This window comes from Phlebotomus argentipes, unplaced genomic scaffold (assembly GCF_947086385.1).
Source record: "Phlebotomus argentipes unplaced genomic scaffold, Phlebotomus argentipes genome assembly scaffold_18, whole genome shotgun sequence".
NCBI lineage: Eukaryota > Metazoa > Arthropoda > Insecta > Diptera > Psychodidae > Phlebotomus > Phlebotomus argentipes.
Window position 1 is genome coordinate 6,994,585 of NW_026776177.1, and position 14,571 is coordinate 7,009,155.

Genomic DNA, 14,571 nt, shown 5'->3' on the forward strand with positions numbered 1-14,571 from the left:
GCCAGCAACTTTCCGGCCACCGCTGCTCAGCGTCTTCTCGGCACTCACTAATCCTGCACCGTCTGCCCAGCGGCGAAGCACCCACACACTCGAGAGGGGGCGTCAGGATGAGAGCCAGCGAGACGGATCGAAGGGCGCAATCGAGGGGTCTACATCGCACGCGGCGAGCTTTGCAAATGCAACAGTTTTCAAGGGTGGAAAAGCGCAAAAAGAGACGAATTTCAGCACGCAAAAAGCTTCGACAAAAAACTCAGAATTACACGCAATTGCCTAATGTGTGCGTCTCCCCTCGGTTCAGGCGACCTTTTACCCCTCAATGGGCCGATAAGGGGAGCTTTCTGGGGAAAATCAGGGGCGTAGTACGTTGAGGAGTCAGGATTTCATCGGATTAAAAGCCATCACAACTGCTTTTTAGAACACTTTATATGATGTCTGAAGACTCATTTTAATTTTATTTCCAAAACTCATATAAACTTTCGTCACATATCATAAGGTTATGGGTTCTCAGGAGTTTGCTTTGCACCATGAGGTAATTTGCAGTGACTTCGCTCTCTTGTGCATCATCAGCAACAGTCTCGCGTCCATAAAAGTTGAGATGCTTCAGTATTCTTCATACGAGATATTTATACCAGAAATTGCTTATTTTCTGCACAGTCTTCAGTCTATGCTTGTTTCTAAGTCAATTTGTTTAGACTGATTTTGGGGCAATAAATATACTTACGTATTTTTGATGTTGATTTCGATAACATAATATATAAAGCTGACTTGTTGAAACTGGAGCTCAAGCATTAGAAATTAATAAGAATCAATCAAATTTTCATGTTAACTGCTTGATTTCTTCATTTTATTGTCAAAATATTTGTAAACGTAGGTCAATTATCTTAAGTTTCGAATTGTTGATGTGTTTTCGCATGAAAGAAGCCTGTTGCATTTTGTCCACAACAATTTCTAGGGTTGTTGTCCTTTCCTGCAGAATCGGCAGGACTCTGGCGATGAGATCATCAGTGACACCATTGCATCTGTATATGTTGAGGATCTTGAGTTCTGGGCAGTTCTTGATGACTGTTAGAAGGCCGTTTTGTGTAATATTTGGACAAATTTCCGTGTGAAGTTCCTGAAGAGGATTTTCGGATGACAACCGGCTAAGAATGTCGTCAGTCAAGGAAAACCATCGGTGGAGTTTCAACACCTTCAACCTGGAGAAGGACGAGAGATGGGAAAATTGCTGCTTCTCTGGCATCCACATTCCATTGCTGACATCCAGAGTCTCAAGGACATTGCGTTTGGCCAGTTTCTCCAGTAAAGGATCAATGTCGAAATCCGTGCAGTAATTTATCTTCAGATGCCGCAAGCAAGGCAAGTCTGCGAGGAAGTGGAAGGCTGACAAATTACATTTAAACGTTATTCTGATGTGTAAACACTCCAAATTCTCAAGTGTTGCGATAAGATCGAGACACGAGGAATACATTAAGTCGCAGAAGTTTGCGTTGAGCCTCTTCAGTCCTCGATTGCACTTGAGAAACTGCTCGAAGTAAGACTGCTTAATTTCTGAGCAGCCATTTATATCAATCTCCTGAATGTTCTGCAATTCAGTCAGCCACTGTCCTTGGATGTTGAAGTTAAGAGGCAAATTGAGCGTCTCTAGTTGCGTCGCTTCTTGTAAGCACTTTTCCATAATATCGTCATTCAGACCACAATTTCTCAGATGAGCCACTTTGAGGTTTGCAAATGTCTTGGACAGAAGCTGAAGCTCAGGCTTCCTGATCCTGAATCCATCGAGGTGAAGCTTTCTCAAGTTATCACAGTTACTCAAAATATTGCGGAGACTTTCAATTGGATGAGAAAATGCTCGGTCACTTGCCTTCAAGGTGTTTAATTGAGAAACGGGTCTCGTTAAAATGTCCTGCACTTCCTCCACAGTGAATCTCTGGTCCCTCTCAACCTCATCAAACAATAGGCATTGCTGCGTTTTGCAAACCATCTCGGCAAGTGACTTAAATCTCTCGCAAACCTTCTCTATTGTCATCAACTCCCGGACATTCAGATAGGAGAAGATTGTCAAGAGACAATCGTCGTTGAGCTCCAGGATTGACTGAGATTTGTCCATGTTCACGTCCTTTGCGTCGGTTTGCTTGGAAAATTACATATTTAATTGTATTTCAACTCGGAAATTTTCGTCAAAACTCACAATAAGAGCAAAACATCCCCAGAGAATGCAGGTTAATTAAGAACACAGGAAACTTCAGCCACTATTGTTCTATATTCTATTCTATCAAAGCTTTGTGCTGGGTGGAAGTCCTCTTTTTCCCTCGAATACTTACAAAAATAGCCGAAAATGTTCCTCAAAATTTTCCTTTTCACTGTCACTTGTCAATCTGTTTTTAACCTTGTTATCAAACGCGATAACAAGTCAGCTGAAAGATATAAACACAATTAAGACGGCACTGAATATGTTTTCGTGGATAATCTGAAATGTGTTGTTTTTCTTGAGAACATCTAACTTCACATTAAGCTAAGAGCGCTTTTAAAGGATTTTAGTTGATGTTTAACATCTTTGAAAACTTTGAAGGCAGAAAAGTTTCTCTCTTCATTTGAGGAATTTGAAGTTTTCAGTAAGTTTATAATTTGAATGCAAGTTTGAGAGCTAAATATCATATGGAATTGATATGATTAGATTAGATTAGATATTCTAATCGGGGGGAGATTCCCCTAAAATGCCATCCACTTGAGCGAACTTCCATAACGCATTAAAACCAATTGAAGAGCTGATGTCGCTATTAAATTAAATCCATTGGAATGAGAAAAACACGCTCACTACGCCACTGAGCGTCTCTCGGAGAATCATGCGCACTTTCGTCGGCGTCTCTGCGCCGCCATGAAGCCGAGCTTTTCCCCACGCGCGCGTCCCACTCTCCAGCTGCCTAGCAAAGGGACACTTTCACAGCCAAACCATCCTGTCTGCACACATCTTCACACCAAATGCAGCGACTCTATTGATCTTGCAATTCACTCTGCAGCGACGAAGGAGTAAAGCGAGTATTTTCTTATGATTATTTCAATTTTATTACACGATTTCATATCTAAATTCTACCTAATTATGAACATGAATAGCAAGAGTGAAATGATACTTAATGATGGATAAGAAATCATCAAAATTACGCCGAGAACTTAAGATATTATTATATGTCTTGTGTTTCGAGATTCGTGTGGATTTCGTCCATAAATTTTAAAATATTTGCAATTTGTTTTCCGTATCACTAATGCCGAATAAATCGTATTTACATGCTCTTATGCGCGGATATTTTAATTGTAATTTACACACAAAAAAGCGAGCTGTTTATTGGTATTTATATCAATAGAAAATAATACTATACATATTCTATTGGAATTCACACAATTATAGGGGAAAAGGGGGAAAATCTTCACTAGCCGATCGATATAAGAGTCCAATTGATTACAGAAGAACACCAAGAAAGGGATTGAAGTGATTAGTTGATACTTATCTGAGCATGTATTCTGCATTGCCGTGTTGATTGTTGTTAACATACAAAAGAATCCTTTGAATTGAATTAGTTACACTTCTTCTCGACATGACAATTCTTCACTGTCAAGCTTGAAGAGCTTCCTGTTAATTAATTATATTGTACTCTTGCTCAGCTCCGGAATTACGTCTCTATCTACATTATCTGCACTAATTCTAAGTGTATTAATCAATTGTCCGTCATATTTATGCGCTAAATGTCTTCATTTTCTGATTGCGATTCGTGAAATTCCTCTCTCTGTCTTCGACATTGGCTCTTTCCTCTTCTGTCGCCTGACAATCTCTCGCTCCTCCTCCTCGCTGTCCAGCACCTCCACAACGGGCGCACATTCCTGCATTTCCTCATCGGAGTCACACAAATTGATCACAATCTCTTGAGAAGACAAACTATTCTTAATTCTACGCGCGTTTTTTCTCAATTGTCAGCTCTTTCCGCTGTCCTTCAGCGAACGGCCGCCTTGAGTTGATTGATGATTGCTGGTGAATGTTGATTGAAGATCCTGAGATGATTTTTAACATTGCACAAATTACTAACAAATTCTGAACTTCAAACATGTAAGACAATTTGTTGATTGAAGAGTGTTGATTGATGATTTCGATGCAAAAACACCTGCAAAAAAGGCCTAAAACGCCCCTCATTATCACCATACTTACAGCTTCCTGAACCTTTGGCACACTGAAGAACTTCTCATTAATCATCACACTCGTCTTCCACAACCTAAAGAAGTCCTGCACTTGCTTCTGCTCGTCCACATGCTTGCTCTTCAGGAGAAATCTAATCACAGGCAAATCGAGTGAAGGATTAGTCTCGCCTTATTCATCCCTTACTCACCTCGTCATCTGCTTCTTCCGTCGTGAGATCGGCGCCAGGATTTGGCAGAAGACCTGCGACTTCACGCTGCTCGTTGGCATGATTCGCGGAATGATCATCTTGGCGTAATCGTAGATCTTCTTCTTCTCCTCGCGATGCGGCGTGAGTTTCCGCCACTTGCGGAAGCACAGAATTCTGCGGACGTACTTAATGGTGTCCAGCTTCTGGTGGAACGTCGGGTTGGTCAGGACATTCCTGCAAAAGAGAGGCGCTGTGCAATCAGACGACGTTCGGCCATCGCGCGCGCGGCGCTGACTCACTTGAAGAGCGGATAGAGCATTCCGTCGTATTTCTTCTGCACATCGAGACTCATGAGGAGCATCAGGATGTCCTCAATCGAGCTGTCCAGCAGCAGGAAGATCTTCATGTACAGATCCTCGCGCTTCCTCTCCAGCTCGTCAGCCGTGATGTAGCGATTGGAGATCTCAACCTCTGTGACTCTGGCCTTAAAGTTAACATATTGCGTGAGGAGATCAATTGTGATCAGCTTGAATTCCAAGTCACTTCGCAGATTCATTTTCTCATTGGCGACTTTCACCATTGGCACGATATTCAACACAACACTCCACATCTCATTCAGCGTCTTCGCCGCGAGATCTGCACTCGCATTGGTCGTCATCACGTCGATGATCTTCCTCAGATGCTCGTGAGGACTCGTTTCCACGTCCATCAGACTGTTTGGCGTGTAAAGGAGACTCCTAGTGGCAGTCAAGAGGCTCTCCCACGCCTCCTCCTCATAGTCTGACTCATCATCAGACACTCTCGGCGTCTCTGGGATTGCTAAACTGCTGGCCAGCGTGCTGGTCGTCTGTGGAAACAAGAAAAACAAGAAGTAAACAAAGGATTCCTCATCACATAACCTCACTGCAGTGGATTTTATGATTCCTCCTTCTTATCATCACGAAAGAAACCATCATGCTCGCCTTCGGCTGTAATTTCTCACACCAGATAAGAGCCACAAGGTCCAGAAAATAATAGAAAGCAAGAAACGTGAAGAATTCGCCATACCTGTGATAAATCCTGGCGCACAGCTTTACCGCAGTTTTTATCGAATATCACTATATGCGCAACCCACCGCATGATTTCAACTCCTTCTTTACCTTGTTTGGAAGAAAATACAGTTCCTAAACACCTTATAAAGCACGCAAAATCCGAATTTCACGCATAATTAAAAAACTTTACACATCAGTCAGACAGCTGAACATGTATTCTGGGGTTGCCGCAGCAGAATACACAATCTACCGGGATTTTGGTGAATCACACAACCGGCATTTTTCCATTTTCTCAAGAACTAAGAATTAACCATTAAAGAATTTCTTGGGAAGTGTTAAAAAAAATACAATTGTGTTGCTTTAGTGATAAAATTACAGTGATTCTCCGTATAGTTTTCTACCGGTGATTTTTGATGAAAAATCCCGTGAGCGCCTCTGGCGGATTTCATGCGCAAGATTTTGACAGCTTCTCTAGTACTTTTTGTCAGCTCAAAAAGTGCATTTCGTGGAATTTTCACACATTTTCTCGTAATTCAGAGGAAATCATGGCTGGATCAACGACTGAAGAGGTCGTGGTGAGTTCTGAGATCTCTCTGCTTGGGTGGAGAGTGTGAGAATGAGGGTTGATTTGGGGGAAAAGGAAGAAAATGAGGGTAAATGTGGCAGAGAAAGTTGTAACATTTCTGCCATATTGCCCGAATTATCTCCAAATTTGCTGTTTTTCCCACTCCTGGAGTCGTCTAACAGGAATTGTGCGGGGTCAGGGGGATGTGTGGAGCACTGTGTGCCATGGAATGAGTGGGATTTGCTGCGAGAGCGATTGAGGTTAAAGTGTCTGGGAAATCAAGTTGCCTGACTGACAATTTGTCTTTTCTTCCTCTCTTCGGGGCATCTTTTGTCTGCTGTGCGGTGGAAAATGGATGTGAAGACGGAGAGTGCGGAGGTGACGGAGGAGCGCGAGGTGAAGGAGGAGACAGAGAACGGCAGCGATCCAGCGGGTGCCGCCATGGATCTGCCGGCCGAGATCCAGGCCAAGCATCCGCTGCAGCACACCTGGTGCCTGTGGTACATGGAGAACAACCGCACGCGCAAGTGGGAGGACAACCTGGTGGAGATCACGTGCGTGGACACGGTGGAGGACTTCTGGAGTCTCTACAATCACGTGAAGCTGCTGTCCGAGATGAAGTCCGGCACGGACTTCAACCTGTTCAAGAAGGGCATCAAGCCGATGTGGGAGGATCAGTACAACAAGCGCGGCGGCAAGTGGATGCTCACGCTCGACAAGTACCAGAGACACACGGAGTTCGACCGCCTGTGGCTGGACATGCTGCTCTGCCTCATTGGCGAGGTGTTCGAGCATCCGGACGAGATTTGCGGCGCTGTGGCGAGCATACGTGGCAAGGGAGATAAGATCTGTGAGTATTTCTGGCCGGAGGAAAGCCTCCTGACTGTGCTGACTGGTTTTTCTCGCTCGCAGGCGTCTGGACGAGATCGAGTCAGAACAAGGTGGCGAACATGGAGATCGGACAGACCATCCGCGACCGCATGAAGCTTCCGCCCAACATGAAGATCCAGTACGTGCTGCACAACGACACTTCCAGCAACAGCAAGCACGGCAACATCAACGCGCTGTACGAACTCTAGATGCTGGGCAGAGTTGCATCATCCTCAGGACCAGGCGCGTCTCCGTTTCTCTCCATTCAGTTCAGCTCCATCTCGACGATGAGACTGTGTGAAATGTAATTTATCCAGCAAAATCATGGGTGTTCTCTCACTGCAATCGATATCACGGGATTTACTTGAATTAAAAACTCAGTTTATTAAACAGGACGAGACTTTTTCAGCAGAATTCCCCTCACGCGCTCCTGCAAGTCGTTCCGGCGACTCTCTGACAGCGCTTTGCAGATCAGGTTGAACATCTCGTCGGGCTGCGACTCCTCCAGGCGCTCCAGGATCACATAAACGCGCGTCGGGAGATCCCTGTGCTGCTCTTGGACGGAATCTAGCTCTGCTTGGCGAAATCCCAGATTTCGACTGAAGGTGAGCCAATACTTCCCGATTTGCTCAGCCACGAGCCGGAAGATCTCCTCTTTCGTCTCCCTGGGAATCGACAATCCCTTCTTCTCCTTCCCCTTGCTGGCCACTTCTCCCAGCGATGCCTGACTCCTTCTCTCCTCCGCATAGATATTAATTCCGGGAGTTTTCTTCCCTGCTGACTGGGAAATTTCCTGTTGGAACTTCGTCACCACCAGCTGGAGACCAGGATCGCCCAATAAGTTCGATATCATCCGGAAGCCGTCGGTGATGTCCTCGGCAATGAGACTCTGAGCCTCCAGGATTGACATCAAGTGTGCAGGAGTTTCAATAAAATCCAATCTTCGTCGGCTGACATCTTTCCGGAAGAGTTCTTTAACCGATCGGAGATCCTCCCTCTTCTCCAGGCTTCGTACAAAGGCGAGCTTCACCGTTTCGTACTTCTCATGGGGGCTCATCTCTCCCTGAGTCCCCCAAAAGTCACAACGCGCGTGAAACGCAATAATCAAAACAAACAACACGTGTGACCTAACCTCAATCTCAGCTCGAGATTGTCACTTGTTGTTGTGGTTTTTCCGGTGCTTCTTTGCGCCGCTTTTCTCCAGCAAAAGTGCCCCCATCCGGAGCGATCATGGGAGAGGCGTCCACGGTGGACGATGTGGACTTGGGATTTGTAGAGGAAAGCGAAGACTACCTGCTCACGAACACGTACTTCCCCAGCAAAGTCGGCGGCCGGCCAGCGTGGCTTGACCTGGAGCATCTTCCGCATCCGGACGAGCTGAAGTGTGCCTCCTGCAAGCAGCCGTGCATCTTCCTGTGCCAGATTTATGCGTCCCTGGACGAGCCTGAGACCTTTCACCGTACAATCTATGTGTTTATGTGCAAGAACGCCGAGTGTTGCCAGGCCAACAAGAGCGACAACTTCATCGTCTTCCGGAACCAACTGCCCAGGAAGAACAAGTTCTACTCCTTCGAGGCGCCCCAGGAGGACGACACGAAGGCAGAGACGAGTCACGTGTGCCAATTGTGTATCGTGTGCGGCTGCCGGGGCCCCTTTCAGTGCCCCAAGTGCAAGAACACATTCTACTGCGGCCCGGCGCATCAGCGGCTAGACTGGAAGAGCGGCCACCGGGAGAAGTGCGGCGCCGGCAAGGCGTCGCCCCTGTTTCCCGAGTACGAGATCATCCTGGAGACGGAGAAGGCGGTGGTGCAGCACAACGCGTGCGCGGAGGACGAGCAGGAGCGCGCGCAGCTGGCGGAGTACGAGAAGATGGTGAGCGAGGGAAAGGCGGGAGACTTCAAGGACGTGCCGGAGACGGAGCTGCTGAAATTTGCCAAAGAAGAGGACGAGGCGTTCTCACACTTTCAGAAGATCACCGCGCAGGAGCCCGAGCAGATCCTGCGCTACTGCCGGAAAGGCAGTCCTCTGTGGATCACATCGACCAATGTCCCTGCCCCGGACGCCATTCCAAAGTGCTCGCTGTGCGGCGATGAGCGTGTCTTTGAGTTTCAGGTGAGATCTAGAGCCTTGGCCTGTGTCTGATAAGACTGATAAGCGTAAAATTCAGGTCTGCGCGGAGATAAATTTCGTGGTGGCGCAAATTCAATTCAGGAAATGCAAATTACTAGCGTAAAATAGGACTAGAATAAGCTTGCTAGAACCCAAATCTGTTCATCTGAAGCCTTTTCCCAATTATCAGAGCCAATCTGTCTTCCAGATCATGCCGCAGCTGCTGAACTACCTGCGCGATGACGGCCTGACACTGGACTGGGGCGTCCTGGCGATCTACACGTGTGTGAACAGCTGCGAAGTGGAGTCGCAGTACGTGCGTGAGCACATTCACAAGCAAGACATTGTGGAGCAGGCGTGAGTTTGTAAAATAAACCTCTTTATTTTGGGTCAACGGTGAATTCGGGGCGTTAATTCTCTACTGGATTCTGGATTATAAACAAGTTAAATGCATCGCTTTAAAGCTTTCCTTCGAGTGCGTGTGGGGCGTTTCCGGTGAGCTCACTTTTTCTCCTGGTTGCGCAGGAAGTCGTACACCACGGAGAAGTCCTTGTCGCCCAGGCCGTGCGCCATCACGGTGCGGTAGACCTGGTGCGCCATGGCGCCGAGCGGGATGGGCGTGTTGGAGGACGTGGCGACGCCGCTGGCCAGGCCCAGGTCCTTCGTCATCAGGTTGGTGGCGAAGCCGCCGGCGTAGTCGAAGTTGGCCGGCGCCGTGGCCACCAGGCCGGGCACGGGGCTGTAGACCTCGGACGACCAGCAGCGGCCCGTGGAGGAGTTGACAATGTCGCCGAACGTCTTGGCGTCCAGACCGAGACGGATGGCCAGGTTCATCACCTCGGACAGACCGACCATGGAGATGCCCAGCATCATGTTGTTGCATATCTTGGCCGCCTGGCCCATGCCGTAGCCGCCGCAGTGCGTGATCTTCTGGCCCATGCCCTCCAGCAGCCCCTTCACCGTCTGGTACTCCGCCTCCGTGCCGCCCACCATGAACGTGAGCGTGGCTGCCGCGGCGCCGGGCACGCCGCCCGACACTGGAGCGTCCACGAACGTGGCGCCCTTGGACTTGACCAGCTTTTGCACGGCCTGCGCCACGTTGGGGTCGATTGTGCTGGAGTCAATGAAGACTGTGTCGCTGTTCACGCCGCCGGACACCATGTCTTTGTACGTCTCCGAGACGATATCATTGTTGGGCAGCATCGTGACGACGAAGTCCGACGACTTGGCCACATCCTGATAGCTCTTGCTCACCGTGGCGCCCTTGGCCTTCAGGGCTTCGCAGGCGGGCGCCGAGATATCGTACACATTGAGTTTGTGACCCTGAAAAAGCGGTCAGAGAAATTAGGTAATGTTCTAAGGGGGAGATAAACTGCACAATTTGGTTAATTTTGGTTTTGTCATTACTGAAAATCAACTGGAAACTAATTGAAATCTAACTGATAGACAAAATTTTTTTACACTTTCTTTCTCTAATAGCATTTTTCAGTATTTTTTTTGACCATAATCCTTGAGTACTACTGAGTGTTCTCAAGGGATCCCGATTAGAATCTTTCTAGATCAAAATCACATAATTAATTGAGGGTATGTTCGTCTTTCGAATTTATTTTTACAGTGATTCAGGACCAGTGAGGGAAATATCGCAAGTCCTTAAACAATTCAACTTCTGCTGAATTGTGCCCCAGTTCTGACCAATTATCTGCCCCTTGGTTCTGATCACGTGGTCGGTGACGAGATCACGGGAAACGGCTCAGGAATAGCTACGTGTTAAATTGCCGCTTCGGTGTGTGCGTGAGTGATTTAACAGCACTTTCGCTCTTTTCAGAGGCATTTTGCATAAGCCAAAGTCACTGTGCGGCTCGGCGAGCCCGGGAAGTGCCAGGGAGAAGAGGTGTGGCGGCTCGTGGCCGAGATAAGGGAGAGAGTCAAGTGCAAAGAAGTGCATTATGTAAGCGGTACCTTCTTGATAAGATTGCTCGCCATATGACCTCCCATGTTGCCCAGGCCAACGAAGCCCACGCGCTTGCCCGCGCCGCTGGACATGTGCCTGTGCAGCACCCGATCGCCGATCTGCATCACGCTGCGCGCCCTCAAAGCCATCATTTTCCTGCAGGACTTCCTTTTCGCACTGAATCACAAACGCACACGAGCCACTGACTGACTGACTGAAGTCGTCTATCAGCCCGAGAACCTGCCTTGGAGGCCAAGCTCTCTCCGCGCCTCCCAGCCTCTTATCGCGCAGAGCTATCGCTCTCGCTCTGCGCGCCAAAACTGCCTGAAGATATGCAAAAGGAGGCCCGGTCACAATTTCAAATCCCGGGCGAAAATTCAACGTTGAAAGTTGATGTTGTTGATGCAGAAATGTTGATTGTGCATTTTGCGTCAGGAAAATCAGCGAAAATCGACGAATTTCTCAGTATTTGAATACTTTCCGCTCCATATTGTGAGAAAATTGAATTGATTTCGTGCTAATCAATCGTTATCATTCACTGGAATTATGATGAGTTTTATCAAAGTAATTAAACTGATATAATCTGGCAAACGTTTCTGTCTTGAGTATGATTTACACCGTCCCAATTCGCTGTCTTCCAATTGAGTGCCAATTGTTGTCTGTTTTCTTCAGCAAATCCTTCTTTTGGTGATAAGAATTATTCTATAATAAATCAAACTGATGGATTTTCCAAGGAATTCTGTGGAATTTTCAGCCAATGTTTCATAGTTCATAGAGAATACGCATGAGAAAGAAGCGCTTTTAATAACACTGTCTTCATTATCTCTTCATCATGGAATTGATGATGAATTCATGAGACTTCTGAAGATGTTTCCAAGGATGTTTAAAAGCCCTTCGTGTGCAGAAAAATCACTGAGAATCTCTCCCAAAAAGCGCTGTTAAAGCAGAGCATCAGATTCTGCGGATGGTTTTTGCCAATCCGCCGATGCGCGCCCCGAAAAGGCCCGCGAGAGTGCGAGATGAAAAATTCATGGGCGCGAAGAGCTGCGTGAGAAGATTGGCATAAAATACGCACCGAGTGCGAGCGCTCGGCCGCACAATGCCGCACCAGAGCGAGACGGCGCGATGTGTGAATTAAATGCCGACGATCTCGGAGCCACATAGTATTCTCGATCCATGGTCCAGTATCGTATCGGATGCAGGTGTTCGCCCGCCGCTCTGTCGCCAGCGATCGTGACGTCAGCGCCTCGGATCGTCCATGAGGGAATATCACGCTATGTCTACATCTCTGCTGCTCTCGGGGCCGCGCGAGGGGCGCGATGGGGCGCGCACCGGGCGGCGGGGAGGCGGCGGTGTGGCAGAACAGCCACATCATTCATCCTTCCGCGCCAAGAGGCCGATATTTTGGCGCTATTTTCACGGCTGCACAGCATTTCATGGCCCTAAAACAGATACTAAATTCGCATGTTATTTTCATTAACCACAAATCACTTTTGTGGTCTTCGTAAAATTGATTGTGTCTATGATTTTTTCACATAAAAAATGTTTTCATTAGAAAATTCCCAATTTGCCGCGCTCACTAGTTAATTAAATGGAACTTCTTGACAATTATCTTTTTTCTCAAGGAGTTGCGAGTTCAAAACCAACACTGAACACTTTTATTATCTGTTTTTTTCTTCAGTTTTATTGTTTTTGACGTGGTTTTCACTTTTTTTTTTAATCATTAAGCAATTTTTTTTATCTTCTAATTGGTTTCAGGAAGGTCAAATATTGGTATGAAGTTATAAGTTATTTTTAAATGCTTGTTAGTCTATCTTAAACATATTCTTTTCTATAAATCGCTATAAATGCTTTTCACTTCTTTCAAAAAAAACAAGATAAAAAAGACTTCTTGAAAACCCTTGAGAATCTCTCTCTATCAGAAACAAGCTAGCATTAGCTTGTGACGCGATAGGAAATGCCGCTATATTGGATAGACAAAAGTGTTCTGGCGCACGAAAGGCTCGCGATATTTCCCCCTTGCGCGCCGAGATGCGAAATCTTTGCCGGTGTCCCTGGGCCGCGGGGAGTTGTTGTCTCGGCAAAAAGCTCACTGTTAACGACGAAGGTGATTTGGCTTCTTGGGCGCATTTTATTCGCCGGCCTTGGTCTTCGCGGTGTTTGCGATGCAAATTAAACGCGCGTCTTCCGTCGAAAGCGCAGAGGAAAGGAAAAAAAATCGATCGTAGATGTGGAAATTTCTCAAATACCAGCGCTCATGAGAGAGACTCTTTCTCGTCATTGTGAATCTCAGGTGGGATGAGTTCTCCAAAGTGAGAAGCAATTTTGTCCACCTGAGAATTCTTTTCACAACGCGCCGAATCTTCAATTTCCCATTGCTTTTGGGACGCTCATTGTGTGTTGTTTTCTTCACATCTCCTCTCATCCTCGATGGTCACCAAGTGTGTGCTGTTGTTGACTGTGAGAAAGAGAAGTAATTCTTCTGTACTACCTTGCGTTGAATTCTTTCGCTGTGATGCTTCTTTTTTCCTCTCCGCTGTGCGCGATCGCTGAGGGAGTTTTTGAGGCATTTCTCATTTGTTGTTTCGCGTTTCATTCTCCCCCCCCCCCCCAGCCGCCGCCCGCCGCCGAGCACACCGGCAGCCGAGAAGAGGTGATCTCTTGCCTCCATCAATGTAATCTCCTCATGCACGCTGGTCCAGAATGTCTTCCGTCGCTCCACTATTCATACCGGGAATGTCTGCTGCTTCGCGTCTCCCGAGAAGCCACAGTCTCATCGCCGCTGAATCCAAATTACCATTCAGAGTCTCACGGGAAGAGAATGAAGTGGATGGCAAAAGAGGTTAAAAGGCGCGCACATAGATTGTATGAAAAAGCTTTATTGGGCGGCTTCTCGAGAGAAGAGATCGTTCTTTTTTTTTGGGAGGAATTTCGTGAACACGTGCATGTTGAGTTGTGCGCTTTTTATTTTCTCTCCCGCCTCGGCATCTCTTGACTCTCATTTCTCAACGACATTCATTTCCAAATGCCGTTCGTGGAAGCTCAACAAAAATTGAGATGCCAGCGAGTCAGGGGGGAGATAGTGAGCCCAGATTCAGTCCACAAATTCCTCAATTTGTATAGAAAATCTGTAACGCTTCAGACACTTCGGCAGTGCCTAAAAATGACTCTTTTTCAACTTTCTGCACTTTGACTAGACAATTTTTTACATTTATTAACACTTATGGTGAAATATGAGTAAATTTTGAGGCCATGAACTGATATCTTTAAGAATTTCGTCAGGGAAGAGGTTCAGGTACTAAGAAATCAGCAATTTTTCGTCAATTTCGGAAGATATCAATATGTTGTGACGTAAAAATGAACTGAAAATGATCATAATCAGACTAAAAAAATATATATTTTTGAGGTTATGTTTGATTTTATCGCTGGTTTTTGTCTCAACTTACTCGCATATAAAAAAAGAATAAAATTCATACTTTTCAAGCATATTATATTATTTTGTTTATTTATTTATATTATTTATATTTCATACTTCCACTGAGTTGTACACCACTTCTGACGGCACTATCTCCCCCTTGGGCAGGACAAAAACGCTGTGAAGCAACGGAAAAATTGCTCGAGCGTCACGGTTTGATTTGTCGCGCGCATTGGCAAATTGGCAAAATAGCACTC

The 14,571-nt window shown here is 46.5% G+C and overlaps 5 protein-coding genes across 6 annotated transcripts; 2 read left to right on the top strand and 3 right to left on the bottom strand.

Moving 5' to 3' along the window:
- Window positions 1-496: 496 nt before the first annotated feature.
- On the top strand, window positions 497-7,234 carry LOC132259079 (uncharacterized). The gene is made up of 6 exons (XM_059756624.1): window positions 497-529; window positions 974-1,064; window positions 4,574-5,151; window positions 5,824-5,979; window positions 6,333-6,819; window positions 6,882-7,234. Exons 1-6 carry the CDS (start codon window positions 497-499, stop codon window positions 7,046-7,048), a joined length of 1,512 nt encoding a protein of 503 aa, XP_059612607.1. The 3' UTR covers window positions 7,049-7,234.
- Window positions 3,021-5,636, bottom strand: LOC132261094 (uncharacterized). Of its 2 annotated transcripts, XM_059759645.1 has the most exons (5): window positions 5,421-5,636; window positions 4,673-5,220; window positions 4,374-4,607; window positions 4,196-4,316; window positions 3,021-4,041 (listed from the first exon to the last, which is right to left on the bottom strand). In XM_059759645.1, exons 1-5 carry the CDS (start codon window positions 5,490-5,492, stop codon window positions 3,964-3,966), a joined length of 1,053 nt encoding a protein of 350 aa, XP_059615628.1. In that variant the 5' UTR covers window positions 5,493-5,636; the 3' UTR covers window positions 3,021-3,963. The 2 variants fall into 2 exon arrangements, with proteins under 2 accessions (XP_059615628.1, XP_059615627.1); XM_059759644.1 differs by having other exon boundaries at window positions 3,021-4,316; window positions 5,421-5,635.
- LOC132261097 (fas-associated death domain protein) lies at window positions 7,199-7,982 on the bottom strand. Its single transcript, XM_059759648.1, has one exon. The coding sequence runs from the start codon at window positions 7,894-7,896 to the stop codon at window positions 7,225-7,227; it is 672 nt and encodes a 223-aa protein (XP_059615631.1). The 5' UTR covers window positions 7,897-7,982; the 3' UTR covers window positions 7,199-7,224.
- Window positions 7,983-8,006: 24 nt separating this feature from the next.
- LOC132261095 (programmed cell death protein 2) lies at window positions 8,007-9,349 on the top strand. The gene is made up of 2 exons (XM_059759646.1): window positions 8,007-8,951; window positions 9,157-9,349. Exons 1-2 carry the CDS (start codon window positions 8,070-8,072, stop codon window positions 9,307-9,309), a joined length of 1,035 nt encoding a protein of 344 aa, XP_059615629.1. The 5' UTR covers window positions 8,007-8,069; the 3' UTR covers window positions 9,310-9,349.
- Window positions 9,311-11,142, bottom strand: LOC132261096 (probable 3-hydroxyisobutyrate dehydrogenase, mitochondrial). The gene is made up of 2 exons (XM_059759647.1): window positions 10,908-11,142; window positions 9,311-10,271 (listed from the first exon to the last, which is right to left on the bottom strand). The coding sequence occupies exons 1-2, from the start codon at window positions 11,049-11,051 to the stop codon at window positions 9,450-9,452; spliced, it is 966 nt and encodes a 321-aa protein (XP_059615630.1). The 5' UTR covers window positions 11,052-11,142; the 3' UTR covers window positions 9,311-9,449.
- Between the last annotated feature and the right edge of the window lie 3,429 nt (window positions 11,143-14,571).

Bases quoted from the DNA above. Each gene is read 5' to 3' on its own strand.
- LOC132261096 (XM_059759647.1), bottom strand. From the start codon at position 11,051: ATGATGGCTTTGAGGGCGCGCAGCGTGATGCAGATCGGCGATCGGGTG. The intron at 10,272-10,907 runs GTACCGCTTACA...CCGCTTTTTCAG, and splicing joins CGAGCAATCTTATCAAGAAG to GGTCACAAACTCAATGTGTA.
- LOC132261095 (XM_059759646.1), top strand. From the start codon at position 8,070: ATGGGAGAGGCGTCCACGGTGGACGATGTGGACTTGGGATTTGTAGAG. The intron at 8,952-9,156 runs GTGAGATCTAGA...TCTGTCTTCCAG, and splicing joins AGCGTGTCTTTGAGTTTCAG to ATCATGCCGCAGCTGCTGAA.
- LOC132261097 (XM_059759648.1), bottom strand. From the start codon at position 7,896: ATGAGCCCCCATGAGAAGTACGAAACGGTGAAGCTCGCCTTTGTACGA.
- LOC132259079 (XM_059756624.1), top strand. From the start codon at position 497: ATGGGTTCTCAGGAGTTTGCTTTGCACCATGAG. The intron at 530-973 runs GTAATTTGCAGT...CCTTTCCTGCAG, and splicing joins AGTTTGCTTTGCACCATGAG to AATCGGCAGGACTCTGGCGA. The intron at 5,980-6,332 runs GTGAGTTCTGAG...ATGGATGTGAAG, and splicing joins CAACGACTGAAGAGGTCGTG to ACGGAGAGTGCGGAGGTGAC.
- LOC132261094 (XM_059759644.1), bottom strand. From the start codon at position 5,492: ATGCGGTGGGTTGCGCATATAGTGATATTCGATAAAAACTGCGGTAAA. The intron at 4,608-4,672 runs GTGAGTCAGCGC...TCTCTTTTGCAG, and splicing joins ATGCTCTATCCGCTCTTCAA to GAATGTCCTGACCAACCCGA. The intron at 4,317-4,373 runs GTGAGTAAGGGA...GCCTGTGATTAG, and splicing joins CGGAAGAAGCAGATGACGAG to ATTTCTCCTGAAGAGCAAGC.